Source organism: Limulus polyphemus, unplaced genomic scaffold (assembly GCF_000517525.1).
Source record: "Limulus polyphemus unplaced genomic scaffold, Limulus_polyphemus-2.1.2 Scaffold2179, whole genome shotgun sequence".
In the NCBI taxonomy this organism is placed as follows: domain Eukaryota; kingdom Metazoa; phylum Arthropoda; class Merostomata; order Xiphosura; family Limulidae; genus Limulus; species Limulus polyphemus.
The window spans coordinates 174,897-190,785 of NW_013667789.1; the positions used below are offsets into that span (position 1 = coordinate 174,897).

Consider the following 15,889-nt stretch of genomic DNA (forward strand, 5'->3'; position numbering starts at 1 on the left):
TTTGGGTTATAATATATTTATTGACATGTATTGTTAATGTCTTTTGACATTGGTAGAATACGTATATATATATATCATGCAATTAGTTTAGGTTCTGGTTGACCCTACATGAGGGAGAACTCTAGATTTTGTTCTCCGTAATTTAAATTGTGGGAACGTTATAAGAATGCAGCCAATACCTTAGCGTGACTGGTGGTGGTGGTAAAATGATACTAACTGGCTGCCTTCTAATGATACTAATTGGCTGCCTTCTAATGATACTAATTGGCTGCCTTCTAATGATACTAACTGGCTGCCCTCTTTGACAGCGCCAGATAGTTCTAGTAACTTTGCCATAAATACAACATGCAAAAGTAGGTTTGCTTTTCTATTTTAATGAAATAATCTGTATTTCCTACTATTAAAGTTATATATTTTGTTTGTAACACTTTAAATAACATATTTAGTAAGATACGCTTGATGAAAGCAGATAGATAACTAATGAAAATTAGGTCATCCCAAACATCGGTTTATTGGAAAGAGCGGTATCTTTACCGTCCCAAAAAACAGCTTCTGCTGATCAACAAATAAATGTGACTTTTCACAAACAGTTAACGTGTACTGCGCTTGTTGTTTAGATTGCAAAATCAGCTAAGGTTAGATTAGCGATTTTACATTTATATGGTCATAATTAAAAGAAACTGTTCCCTAATGAATGTTAGAATATTTTTATACAGACGAATTTCCCCTTCTAAAATATAAGTTTACAACAAAAACATTGCGAAACATAGTTAAGAATTTATGTCTACAGAAATATTCATTTTTAAGACGCAAGTTTACAATGAAATACGTTGTGAAACGTAGTTAACAATTAATTTTTACTAAAGTATTCTATTTTACTTTACAATGAAAGGTTTTGTATATATTATTATTGAACTGACTAGATAATTCAGCTGTGGTGGTCTTCAGCACAAAGCTGCAATAGAAGTTGGATGCTATTTCATAGATCAATACGTGATCCCAGCAGCAGCTTTGAACAAAGAATATTTAGAACACGAGCCCTAGGAAGGTAGCACATAATACAAGCCTGTTATGCAGCACGTTATTCTACCGATAGAGGGCTCTGTTTGGTGTTTCATTGATTTAGTAATAGCTGTGATTCAGCAGATTACAACAGCCAACTTCAGTAAAGCACACGCATGGTAACTAGTATAAATTATGTATGTGTTTAAACTGAAATTTGGCTAAGTAGACACAAGTTTTAACCGAAATTGTACATTTCTCTAATTATCAGATGTCTCTAAAGTATCAGAAACTAGAACTTGTAAATTATAAACTGCATCATTATATGAAGATAGAAAAATATAGTCGTAGGGTTAACAACTTTTACTCAGCCATCACGTTTGCATTTCATCAGGCACTTCTATACTAATTCTTAAACATACACATACATATATATACAGAACTGAGGTACACAAAGACGGTGTTACGTTGCACAAATACTTGTATTATTGCTTCCATGGTTTTGACAGTAAAACTGTAAAAAAAAACATTGTATACTGTATGTTTTCTTCCTCTTCGACTTTTTTGTTGTTCTGTGATATGTATTATAAATTAATTGCTAAGTAACAATTACAAATTGTGGTATAATACTAAAATCATAACTATCTGAGCCTTAAAGACATTGCATTTGCAATGAAAATATTCTAAAAAGTGTCTCGATGTACGTCTGTAATATAGCTAAAAACGATGTTCTAATGAATTTAGTATTCTTAGGTCAAAAAAGACAAACCCCTAGGTAAAAAAAGGCATAGCTTTGGTTTCACATGATTAATTTCAAACACCCTTTTTAGCTTGCTTATATGTCAAGTCAAGTAGGTGCAAGTGTAACATAAACTAATGGAAAATTACTCTGGCAGGAAAAGATTTTCTATTTTTGGCCTCTGCTACACCAGAAAGTATTTGGCTTGAACTGGAACCTCTCCAAGTATAATAGCCTCAAGTGTTTTTTTTTTGGAAGAAACAATCAGACCCAGCTGCCTGATAAACTGGAGCAGGTTTACGTATTCAAAACAACATTGTTATGAGTATTAACTATCTGTAATTAAAAGCAAATACAAAATGTAACAATAGCCGTAACATATCAATGTGTCATTATACACGTAACGTTTAATAGCGGTTTGTTTGTAATTAAGCACAAATAGGCTATCTGTGCTCTGCTCACCACGAGTATCGAAACCCGAATTCTAGCGTTGTAAGTCCGCAGGCATACCGCTGTGCCACTGGGGAGCTTTAATGGCGGGAGTCCAAAATCGCAGTTTCATTAAACTATCGGTAATTGTTAAAAATTATCTATTTAATACACCATCCTTACGTTTGTATGTTAGCACACGTAAGTTGCCTGCGCAAACTCGAAAACGTTCAAGCGTTTGAGTGCAGAAAAGGATAGATGGAGCAATAAACACAACATATTCCATTTATTGAAAGAGAGAGAAGAGGAATTATAAGTAAAGCATGTTTTGTATTATTGTGTGAATAACTTTGTGTCAAAATGTATATTATTGATCATTATTTCGAACTACTTAAAAAAAAATCTCACTTGGTTATTAGTCGGTGTTGTGTATTGTTAGCATAATGTAAAAATAGACGAATTCTATTTTAATACTATGACGTGAGTACAGAAACCGTACTTCAAATTATGTCATATTCGAGTTCTTCTAACATTCAGAACGTTCAAATAAAATATAAAAATAGTTACAAAAAACAAATAAAGAAGCCGCTCCTGCTGAACATGACTTTTACCTAGACTACTGAACTTGATCATGAAAACATTATTGTAAACATTTGTCGCCTTATTACTTCAGAACGTCTACTTCATGCACCTACAAGTACAGGCTGAACTCAGTTAATTTATCTATATTCACACAAGCTGGCCTGCGAAACTAGTAACAAAACAAAGTTATACTTCATATTCAGACTGCGCATCTACGTATATATAGAGTAGCAGAGTCAAGTTTCTATACGTATAGACGTAAAAAGGTTTTAGTTTTACGTAAGAAAAGGTTGAGAATTCTTTTATTTGCAAAAAGAAAACATCACCATTGGCATTGGTGTATTAAGTTTACTAATATTTCGTGTTTCGATAACTTTTTATCTTATTTCACCATGCTCAGATAGTTTAAAATAAAAAAACATCAATTGTGTATGTACAGGTTAGCAGCTTATATAGGATAAGTGTACTGATTAACCCTTTTATAACCAGATACTAATTAGTTTTTATTGCATATTTCGGCTATTAATTTTCTGCTGTTTTTAGAGAAAACTCCAGAAGGACTATGTCTGTATTTATAGACTGGGATTCGATCTTGGATCTTCTTGGTGGGTTATCCAGTGGATTAAGATTTACCTAATTATGATAGTTAAATCAACATGCTACGTAAATGGTTTTAAGAAAGGTATCCATGCTTTGTTAGGTTCTATACTAGGTTGGTTAAGTGTGTTATCAGTTAGATATAAGTATAAGGTTTCTTTTATTTTTCTTTTTCTAACGTGTGGTTTTTATCCCATTATTTAAAAAGATCATTTGATCTTCATCTCCAGCCCGATAGGTTATCATAGACAGTGGTTGGTATTAACAAGTCTTAAACGTCTATTATGCTCCTGAATTCTAACTTTTGTTGATATTTTTGTTTCTACAGCTCATTGGAACCTACATAACAAGAGATGTTGTAAATGGAATTTCCTCTCTCCCTTGGGTCCTTAGATGGTTTGGTGTGTACTAATTGCGATCGTATTGGGTTTTGGCATCTGAATATTGTTCAGTAATTATGTTGTTTATATATGTCCTCTGAGTACCACATCTGAATATTGTTCAGTAATTATGTTGTTTATATATATATCCTCTGAGTACCACGTCTGAATATTGTTCGGTAATTATGTTGTTTATATATCCTCTGAGTACCACATCTGAATATTGTTCAGTAATTATGTTGTTTATATATCCTCTGAGTACCATTCAGAATATCTACTAATTATGGGTGTTCTTCTTAAACATAATTTTTAGCTTCAAATTTGGAAATATTTAAAACCTTCATTGATTAACATAATTTTTCTTAATAAATCATTCTGGTCCACAAAAGTACAGTTTGGTAAAAGCTAATATAGCATAACCTATAGAAACTCCCCATAGTCACAACTGTAGCACTAAAAAAATAGTTTCACTAAATGTATAAAAAACACATAAAAAAAACATGGAATGAAGCCAAACTATCAATGAGTTTAGTAACACGTTTTGTGTAAAGTTCAGTGTACGTTAGGGGAATGTTTGAAACTTCTGGCCTCCTTTCCTTAGGGGACGAAATAATCACTTATTCGTGTATTACTACAGTTGGTGGCCATGTTGAATCTGAGAAACCTAATATTTGATTAGTATTTCTATATGTGTTATTAATGTTTAGTATCAGGGGAAATTAACCTTATTTCATATGTAGGGTTTTCATTAGTTTGTAAAGAAATTGTAGGGAAACGTAAATATTGTTATCTTTTATCGATTTTCTTAGGAAATATTTGAGACTTTGAAGAAAGTTCGATTGTTATATTTTGAACATATAAATCGAACTAATAGGTTCCCTTCTCAGACTTTACACAAGGTACATTATGTCAACACATGCATCTGGTGTTCATCAATGTATTTTGTTTTATTTTGAACATATAAATCGATCTAATAGGTTCCCTTCTCAGACTGTACACAAGGAGTATTATGTCAACACATACATCTGGTGTTCATCAATGTATTTTTCGGTTTTCTACATGTTTACAAAAGAGGTAGTTGTTATTGATTCTCACACCAATCTTTGTTTCATTTTCACTGATTTAGAAAGCTAAGCCATCTTTTCTTCAGATAGTAGCTTAAGCCTTACAATATTTATATATATACTACGCGTTTTTCAGCTTATCCAACTTCACGTACAAAACAAACAAAATTGGAACTTGAAAATAAAATTAAACATTGAAAAAAAAACACCAAACTGAATAACAACCCTCAGCTAACAAGATGCATTCATGTCTCTGTGTTTTAACAAATCTCAATCTCTCAGTTAACAAGATGTATTGGTGGTAAGGTGTATTGAATAAAACTGAGCAAGATCAAATCTTGTTAGCTGAGAGAAGGAAAGTTATTACTGATATATAAACTGATCGGGACCACATCTTGTTAGCTGAGAGAAGGAAAGTTATTACTGATATAAACTGATCGGGACCACATCTTGTTAGCTGAGAGAAGGAAAGTTATTACTGATATAAACTGATCGGGACCACATCTTGTTAGCTGAGAGAAGGAAAGTTATTACTGATATAAACTGATCGGGACCACATCTTGTTAGCTGAGAGAAGGAAAGTTATTACTGATATAAACTGATCGGGACCACATCAAGTTAGCTGATAGAATAAGATATGCTACTGATTGAAACAGAACAACAATATCTTATTAGATAATACACTGGCATCTGTTGCTAGTTGAAACTGAACAGGAATAAATCTTGTTAGATAAGGCAGTGAGAGTCGTTCCTGGTTGAAATTTAACAGGAATAAATCTTGTTATATAAGGTCACCCAGACACTTTTCATACGGACACCTAAGCAATTTACCCTTAAATTCCTAACTCGAAAGGCAATTAACACATTTAACTACATGAAATTGATGATAATTACATTGTGCTCTACCTGGTGGCAGTTGTGTTTGATACTGGAATCACCTTTCCCATCACTTAATTAATTCGGCGACCAAATATTAGTTGTTACTACCTTGAAACAGATAAAAAAACTTATCAGAACGATAACGAAAAAGTAGCGATACTTGATGCGGAAACGCTAATCTCACTGGATACAGTTAAGTGATAAGGATGTAGCGAAAACCTTCAAATACTCATGTGAAAAATACGCCCTCACAAGTAAAGACCCTATTCTGACATCTATGTCGATTTTAAGAGTTTTGTCTTGTTTTGTTTTAAGTGAAAAAAAAAGTAAAATAATAGGTGATTTAAGAGAGTATTTTTACTATATCTATATTCAAAAACATAAAACCATAAGAAAACCTAAATCAATGTATTCAACGTGGGAGAAAGTAGAGATGAGCTGTACTTTTACATCTTTATGTACAATTAATGAAAGTACTGTAATGTTAAGTATTGGCTGTTATTTTCGTTATTGGACAATAGAAGACCCAATAAGTAAATTAAAAATAATAAATAACAAACGGTTTATTTTGATTGAGAGATTATATAAATGAAGTAAATGAAAATCGTGTACAATTACAATTAAGAGTAATATAATTGTTTTAAAATGTACAGTTGTGATAATTACATAATTGTTTTAAAATGTACAGCTAGAATTAAATGAAAGGTATAAAATTTATTTTTCTATATACAGGCATAGAGAGTATATATAAAATCATACCTAAAAATACTATTGATATGACGTAACTATTTTCAAATATGTAACTACAACTAGTATGATCATTTTCAAACGTACAGATAAGACTAGTTAGTATAAGTATTTTAATGTACAAATACAACTAATTTAAAATGCATATGTACAGCTAGCATAATTATTTTCAAATGCGTAGCTGTTGTTGAGTGATGTTATAATTTTAGTATAGATATGTTGAATTGTTTTGATTTCAGAACTCCAGACCCCTGTAAAGGTGTTTTATCAGCAAGCACTAAGAGTTCAGCCAAGGAAAATATTATTAACCTTTAGTTTTTATTATTTCAATAACTCGTGTCTTTTAAACGATATTATTGTATTGATGTTTTGGATACCTGTATCATGCATGGTCATATTTATTGGGAAATAATACGAGATTTGAATTACAAATAACTTCGTTTTACTGCTGATTTATAACATTTCTGGCGTTTGGAAATTGAATAAATTTATAATTTTCTAGAGCTACTGTTTTATGAGCAAGAACTTTACTGTTATTTTTCCATAAGACTGTTCTTAAAATGGCTTCTTTGTGACTTGTTTTACATTATTTTGTCATCACCTAATTAATTACTATTCATTCTAATGCAATAAGTGGGTCATAATGGAAACTAGACATTTAACATAACATTTAAGGACAACAAGAGACCTGTTAGTCTATCTAGGCTGTCCCATCCAGTAAAATAAACTATTAAAGAAACGTTAAAGTCAGCGTTTATCATATAAATATTATCAAGCCTTCCCTTAAGCTCCCTAAAATCTAATCTTTCACTACATCTTAAGACAACCCATGAAGACAACCGACCACCCTGAAGGAAAAATAAAACTGTTGTATCTGAAGATAACTGATACCTGCCAAAATTTATATTTGTCCCTTAGGTCTTCCATTTTCATCAATAATATGACAAAAAGATGATGCATCAACACTATTAATTCCCTTAATTTTAAACACCACCCAATCAGATCGCCTCTAGTTCTTTTTTTTTAAGATAAAACAATTTTAGATATCTCACACGATAACCTTTCCATACCAGGTATCATCCTTAGTAGCCCTTCTCTGTACCCTTTTCAACAACTCAATATCCAACGACTGAACATAATACACCAACCAGTGGCCTATACAATGAAATTATAACATCTCTTGGCTTGTATTCAATATTTCTGTAGTTACAACATTTAATAATATTTGCTCTACCACAACACACTGCTTGAATGACTCAAGAGACTGATCAACCTGAACACCAAGATCCTATACAATAAAATTATAACATCATTAGGCTTGTATTCAATATTTTTGTAGTTAAAACCTTTAATCATATTTGTTCTACCACAACACACTGCTTGGACGACTCAAGAGACTGATCAACCTGAACACCAAGATCCATTTCTTTCATGATATTGTTAAGATTATTACCATCAACATTGTACAATACTTCAAATTATTGTAACCCACGTGCATTACCTGGTGGCATTTATAATAATTAAAAATCCATCTGCCATCTATTCATCAAACTAACCAAATAATTCCTTTTATAAAGCATCCTTTTCTTCCTCACAGCCAGCAACCTTAATATTATAAGAAAATTGAAGTAATATATTTACCATTCGTACATTGCCATTCGAATAAGTTGAAAATTGTAATGGTCCTAATACTGAACTCTGAGGTATCCCACATGTGACATTAATCCAGTTTGACTGAACTCTATTAATAACAACCCCCTGCTTTCTTCCATCTAGCCAGTTTTCTACTCAATGAAACAACTTATTCTCCACACCTGTAAAGATCATTATTAACAAGCCTTTTATGTGGCACCTTGTTAAATGCTTTCAGATACACTAACTCCACACCCACACCTCCACCTGCATAAGCAGTAACCTCTTCAGGGATTGTCAAAAGATTAGTAAGGCAATATTTTCTCTTGATGAAACCATATTGGCTATTCAACAAATATGTGTACTTTGTTAAATGAGTTTATAAAGCATCTGTTATTAGACTTTTAAAATACTTTCACACCACAGATGGTCTATAATTCAATGTCAGTTCTGAGTATTTTCTCGTTCCAGTTAATTTGTCAACCAACTGTTTGCTTCGTTTCATTGAAATATCAGTTCATATTTTTTTTCTGTTACTATCGAGAAAGAAAAACTCAAAAACAACAATGATATCTCCTAAAACTGCATAGCCCAAAGCCTATATAAACAACGTAGTTTTATCTTCTAAAACCTAACAGGTTGTAACTGTAACATAATATTATCTAAAACATTAAAACCTTCATGATTTAGTACGTCATTAGAATATTTTTGTCTCAATATCTTACTCCCCATTAGCGAACATTCTGTTTCTCAACATATAGAGTGTTTAACAATCAGTGTTTTCTGAGAAACGTATGGCATCATGCATGCTATTATGAATACCTTATCATTGCGTTACAATATCTGATCAACTAATACTAATAAAATAAAACATTGTTTTCTATTACTTAAGCTCTATCACGTGGAATCTGTTAGTTGTTCTTTTATGGATATCTAAACGTCTTTTTAAGGGGTCTTTCGTGGGCTTAGAAATATCACTTCTGCACTGACCATTGGTCATAAGGTTATATTTAACATTTTTAGTTTTATTATTATCTTGCAAATCAATACCTGTGTCGATTATTGCTAAACCTTAGTATTCGGCTCTTCATGTTCACCACATAATAACAAGTTGGCAAACAATATTTAAAAGCATAATGAAATGATTTGTTTTTTGGGGAACACATTACATGTTTCAGCAGAACATTGGTCTGTCTTTATCAGGTAGTATGTTTCCCCCTAAGGGAAGTCACTTCATTATGCTTATAAATTGTTGTTTGCCAGTTTATTATTATACTAGCATAATATGCTTCCTTACTCAAGTATTTCCACCACATATATTCTGCTACTTTTCATATCGCTCACTAGAGGGACTAGATTTCAAACTCACTGCTTTAGAAACTCGGAACTTCACATCGTTTGGTTCTTTGTTATTTTATACTTCACTTGTTTTGGCTTTCCTAAGAAAGGGACAATTCTCTATTATTTGGAATGGTAGGCATTTACAAAAACGCCTTCTTTTTATTATACTCAAGTAATCCACTTTCTTCTACTTTACTAGCGTAGGGGAACACAGCTGTAATCTCAGAGATGGTTCTATTTTGGTTAACTGATAGATCTTAACACGATATAGGAGCTTTAACAGATCATTAAAAAAGAAGATTTCCAGTAAACGTCATTTGATGACGTGTACAGGCTAATGCGCATCGCATGTTACACGTTTCCATTGCAGTTGTTATGTCAGTCTTATTTAAAATCTCCCTCACTTCAATGACGTCATTACTGACGAAATTTGGACGCAAACAAATAGCTAAGGATTAAAGTATGGAAATATTTATATAAGGAATTTGTTGCAACAACAATTTATCAGCTGACAAAACGTGATTATACTTGCCATAAGACATTAGTATTAGGTCTATACTATATACCCTCCAGTGGCACAGCGGTACATCTGTGGACTTACAACACTAAAGACCGGGTTTCTATACCCATGTTGGGCAGAGCACAAATAGCCTATCGTATAGCTTTTTTCTTAATTACAAACAAATCAGTAGTGTATTTTGCCGCACGGTCGCTCATAATTAAGCATGAGGGGTTACAACGCTAAACTTTCGGGTTGAATCCCTAGTGCAGCTTTGCCCTTGAACAAAAGCAAACAGAAAAAGAAGTAATTTTACGTTTTGAAAAATATATCTTGTCTAATTTACTAAATAAAACACTCGACAGAATAGTATAGATAATAAACACGAAGAAATATAAAATATTGAAAAGAACCGTTTTCTGTAATTAGGTAATTTAAAAACAATAGAGAATCATCATTATTGAACTTTGACCTTTTTCATAACATCCATATTCTACATCCTTACAGTTATTTTTAATTGTGAGTTTTCTATTTCCAAGCATATAGATGTTTTCAATCGGATACTTGCTGCTTCAAAATTAAACTGTTTTAAAGCTTCAATTACTATATTAAGTAGATTTGATATTTTCTTAAGACTTTCCTTAAATACTTTCCGTGCAATAAACTGTAATGGTGGCTTTAGAACAGCTCCATAACTGACATCATTTTATTTTTGTTTTTAAAATGTTATTTTCAATAATCAAAATGATTTTGTTAGAATTAAGGTTAATTTTTAGCCTTGTTAAGTACTTATAAAACTCCTGTCGGTTTTAGTTTCACCCCACTTCACCTGATGGTTCTCTTTTTTTCCAGTGACTTAATGTTTTATTTTACTATAAACGTGTTTTCATCTGTTTCGATATTTTCTCAGTATTGCAAGCGTATTCATAAATAATTTTAATTTAATATTCATTTCTTTCAGTTTTTATATATAAGTCATTAAAAACTCTATTATTTCTCGATTCGTTTAATCATGCTTCACGTGTTCGTTTCAAAGCGTTTTATATATACTCCCACCATGTGTCGTCATGTTTCACGTACTTCCTTTTAAGGTGTTTTATATATTCCAATATGAATACTCATATTTCAGGTGCTTCGTTTTAAGACGCTTTATATACTCGATCATGTGTCGTCATGTTTCACATACTTCAGCTGAAGGTGTTTTATATAACTCATCATGTGTCGTCATATTTCACATGCTTCATTTCAAGGTGTATTATATACACCACTAGGTCACACCACGTTATCACGTGCTTCGTTTCAAAGTGTATTACATACACGGCTATCTAAAGACATTTTTCAAGCTTTTCTTTTCATGGTGTTTCATATACTCCACCATGTGACGCCATGTATTACGTGCTTCGTTTCAAGCATGTATGTGTCGGCATATTTCAGATTCTTGGTTTAAAGACGTTTTATGTACTTCTCTATAAATCATTATGTTTCACGAGACCCTTTCAAACCGTTTTCATAAACTCCAGCATAAGTCTTCATGTTTCAAGAGTTTTCTACTATCCTAATAAAAAAAATTGTCTAGAATACTGACAAACAAAGCGTTGTCTAGTATCCTAATAAATAAGGAATTGTCTAGTATCCTGATATAGACAGGCTTGTCTAGTATCCTGATATAGCTAAGTTTGTCTAGTACCCTAACAAGAAAGAGTTGTCTAATATTCTGATAAACAAAGATTTGTCTACTACCCTTAGAAATGAAGAGTTCTCTAGTATCCTAATAAATAAATAATTATCTAGTATCCTGATAAAGAAAGACTTGTTTAGTATCCTAACAAACAAAGAGTTGTCTAGTATAAATGAAGAGTTGTCTAGATTACTGACAAATAAAGAGTTGTCTAGTATCCTGACAAATGAAAAGTTGTCTAGTATACTGATAAATGAAGAGTTGTTTAGTATAGTGATAAATAAAGAGTTGTCTAGTATCCTGATAAATAAGACGTTTTTTGTATCCTGATAAATAAAAAAATGTCTAGATTACTGATAAAGAGTTGTCTTGTATACTGACAAACGAAGAGTTGTCTGGTATCCTGATAAATAAAGAGTTATCTAGTATCCTGAGAAATGAAAAGTTATCTAGTATCATGATACATGAGAAATTTTCTAGTATTCTGATAAATAAAGAAATGTCTAAAATACTGATAAAGAGTTCTCTAGAATACTGACAAATAAAGAATTGTCTAGTATCCTGATAAATAAAGAATTGGCTAATATCCTGATAAATAGAGAATTGTATATCATCCTTAGAAAGAAAGATTTGTCTATATCCTAAAAAACGAAGAGTTGTCTAGTATCTTGACAAACGAAGAGTTGTCTAGTATCCTGATAAATAAAGAGTTGTCTAGTATCCTAATAAATAAAGACTTGTCCAGTATACTGATAAATAAAGAATTGGCTAGCATCCTGATAAATAAAGAATTGTCTAGTATCCTGATAAATAGAGAATTGTTTAGTATCCTTAGAAAGAAAGATTTGTCTATATCCTAAAAAAACAGAGAATTATCTAGTATCCTGACAAATAAAGAGTTGTCAAGTATCCTGATAAATAAAGAGGTGTCCAGTATACTAATAAATAAAGAATTGCATAGTATCCTGATAAATAAAGAGTTGTCCAGTATACTGATAAATAAAGGATTGTCTGGCATCATGATAAATAAAGAGTTGTCCATTATCCTGATAAATAAAGCTAAATATAGCTAGTTAAAGCTTCAGTGTCACGTTAAATCATTTTCTACGTGAACAACCATGAAAAATAATTATAATATCATAACAATAATAAACTTCCCTTATCAACGGTACTTAGCTTACATTCCAGGTGTCATATCAACAATGAAAATATAACAATAAGAAGAAGAAAAAATGACGTATCAAACGTGTCTAGGGGAAACAACAAAGCCAAATACAAGGTAAGATGGCGCCATTAGATAAACTATATTTAAAACATTATTTTTATGTTTAACTGGTTTATGTTTACTGTTAACATCAAATGAGATTAGTTCTAGCTTATTTGTCGTTACGAATATAATATTATTTTTTTGCCCCTGTGTCTAATACTTTTAACATAATCTGTGCTTTGAAGAAATGGTAGAATATCCATTCCATTTATATATACGTGTGTGATATATTCTGATAAAATGAGATTCGTTGCAAGCACGACAAAAACACGTTTGTCATACTTTCACTTCATCGCATAACTTTGATAGATAGAACACTGTTCCATAAATAAAGACCAGGGATAACTAAAATAGAGGAAATCAATAACTAGCTGACGTCACGCGCTTAGAATCATGTGCATTATAAAACAAAAACAACGAAACATTTCCTTCTGGTCAAGTTAGATCTTTTAAAATCCTTGACATAAATATAAGTAGTTCAAAGCAAGTTTCATTCCTTATCTTTTAAAAAAGATAACTGAAAGTAATTTAACACAAAATGTTGAGATAGCTTGGGAACATGAAGAGTGTTTTTTTACTTTGTCTGGAAAGCTTCCAAGGCACCAACTTTAATTCCAATTTACCTTTCAAGACCACGGCTTAATTTATAAGACGCCAATTTTATTTCCTGGATCTATATTTAACTACCACGGTCCCAAATTAGCTTCCAAAATACCAAATTAACCTACAAAATCCTAACAAGCTTCCAACTCTCGAGCATAGCTTCCAAGATCCTATCTTACCTTCCTCGATCCTAAATAAACGCCCAAAATGTTAACGTAACTGCAAAACCCAAAATTATCTTCTATTGCTCCAACTATTCTCAAGACCTCAAATTATACTTACAATGCCAGAAACTTAACTTTCAAAGCAAAACGTGACTCCTAAGACTGTAGTTTAATTTCTAAGATGCTAACGAAATTTCCTATACCTCAGTTTCAAAATTCAATACCCCAGTTTAGCTCCCAAAACACAAACGTAACATGAAATACGCCATTGAACTTCAAAGCCACAAACATAACTTCCAAAGGTAAACTTAACTTCCCAAGACAAAATGAACTTCCAAGAATATAAACTAACTTCCAACGCCGAACTAAACATCCAAGACAGAAGTTAACTTCCAAAGCCAAACTTAACTTCCAAGACAGAAATAAATTTCTAAAGCCAAACTTAACTTCCAAGACATAAATTAACTTCTAAAGCAAACTTAAATTCCAATATCTCAACTTATCTGGAAAACTCTCAAGCCACAGCGTATAAACGCAATATTCTCTCATTTATTCTTACCAGTTCATCAGGTTTGTGTTCTTTAATTTGATGACCCAGGAAAAAAGAAATTGGATGAATACTTAACCAGTGAAGTAAGTGCGAAAATTCAGGTTACGCATAACATATTCATTGTAACCTTGGTTTACAAAGAACATATTCAATTGCAACTTCAGCTAATAAACAACTGTTTTTACAATTAATAAATGATATTGTCTTATTAATCATCATCCTAATTCTGATTAGTAACTGCTCACATGAAATTCATATACATTATACATTACAAACTCAATCTAGTTCACACCATAATCTCTTAATATATATATAGTTCACACCATAATATGTTAATATACATAGCGTCTCAACCACTACTGTATGTGTCATGTCACAGTCGCCCTGACGCACTGTGGTATTAAGCGAAAGTCCACACCAACAATGGTTGACATATTGTTATACATTCTACGCCTGTTCATAAAGGTTGCTTACCTTCTGACCTTGACCTCCTGCTATGAAGAACTGAGAATGGCTGCTAGCAGACTGACTTCTGGGGAAGTAGTAACTATCTGTTCCTTTAACAGTTAACCGTGACATTGTTCTATAACCAGTATATAAGCTCTTTCTTTCTCCTCTCTGTTATTCTTACTAGCTCAGTATTGTGTTCTTTAATGATGGAACCACAAATGAGAAATTCAATAAATAGTTATCTAGTGCTAGTAAGGTCAGCACGCAGGTGCGGAGGATTTGTATTATTCCCAAAACTTTCCAGTTGGCAAAAGAGAGGGGAAATGAGTCTACAAAAATTCTAGTTCTCAAGCCAAGATCTAAGTATGTCGTCAGCGTTCTTAGTCGAGCTCCACCGTGCGGAAGTTACTAGAATTCTGAAGCCTACTACAACTACTGGTGGTGCTGCTGCTGCACGAGATGCGGCTATTCAGATACGTGCACTTTTCTCCCTGGTGCAGGCTGTTCGATTGTATGTATATATCTCATAATGGGTTTCAAAACACGCTTGCACTCACGCGCACCAGACGCTTCTCGTGCATGTACGTGGCATTTAAAGGACACTTCGTATACTGGAGCTAACTCTACTGATTTCTTAGGGAAAGCATCAGTTATTATTTCCCTCAGCTTTGACATCAATTTTTTGAAAAAGAGAATAAAACAATTGTCAGTCAATAAAATTAAGAATCATTTGTTTAGCTCTCCGGTGGGACAGCAGTAAGTTTACGGGGTTACAACAGTACAATCCGAGGCTCGATTCCCCGCGGTAGACGTAGCAGATAGCCCAATGCTGCTTTCTTCTACAAAATCTCCGTTTGCCGTCGTTATTGTTTTATTATATATAGATCTTCATATTCAGAAATCTCGAATATCAGTACTTAGTGTTTAAAAGTAATCTTTCTGTGAATTCTCGCGAGAGATACACACACATCCTACCTTAAGAATAAATTAATGAGCTCTCCTATCCTTCATTCAGCTATACTGGTTGGGGAAATTATGTGTAGTAAATCACGTACACTACTTATTATGCTTCATTCATGGTACGACACATAAATACAAATGTAAACTGATTTGTAATATTTTACCCACGTTTTTTTCTCATTTCCTGCCTACTTATAAAACACATATTCATGACAGTATTCGAAAAATCAGAAAGTTAGGTAAAAACAGAGTGTTTGCAGAGTTGGTAAATGATTTGAAATATGAAATTACACAGATTATCCAAAAGATAAAACTTTTTCATTTCA

At 32.4% G+C, this 15,889-nt stretch overlaps 1 protein-coding gene across 1 annotated transcript in view; it reads right to left on the bottom strand.

Moving 5' to 3' along the window:
• The window catches only part of LOC106466177 (sodium- and chloride-dependent glycine transporter 1-like), a 50,583-nt gene extending 35,408 nt beyond the window's left edge, over nt 1–15,175 (bottom strand). The window contains exon 1 of the mRNA XM_013926420.2: nt 14,628–15,175. Within this exon, the coding sequence (XP_013781874.1) occupies nt 14,628–14,732 (105 nt within the window). The 5' untranslated portion in view covers nt 14,733–15,175. The remainder of the gene's footprint in view (nt 1–14,627) is intronic.
• Between the last annotated feature and the right edge of the window lie 714 nt (nt 15,176–15,889).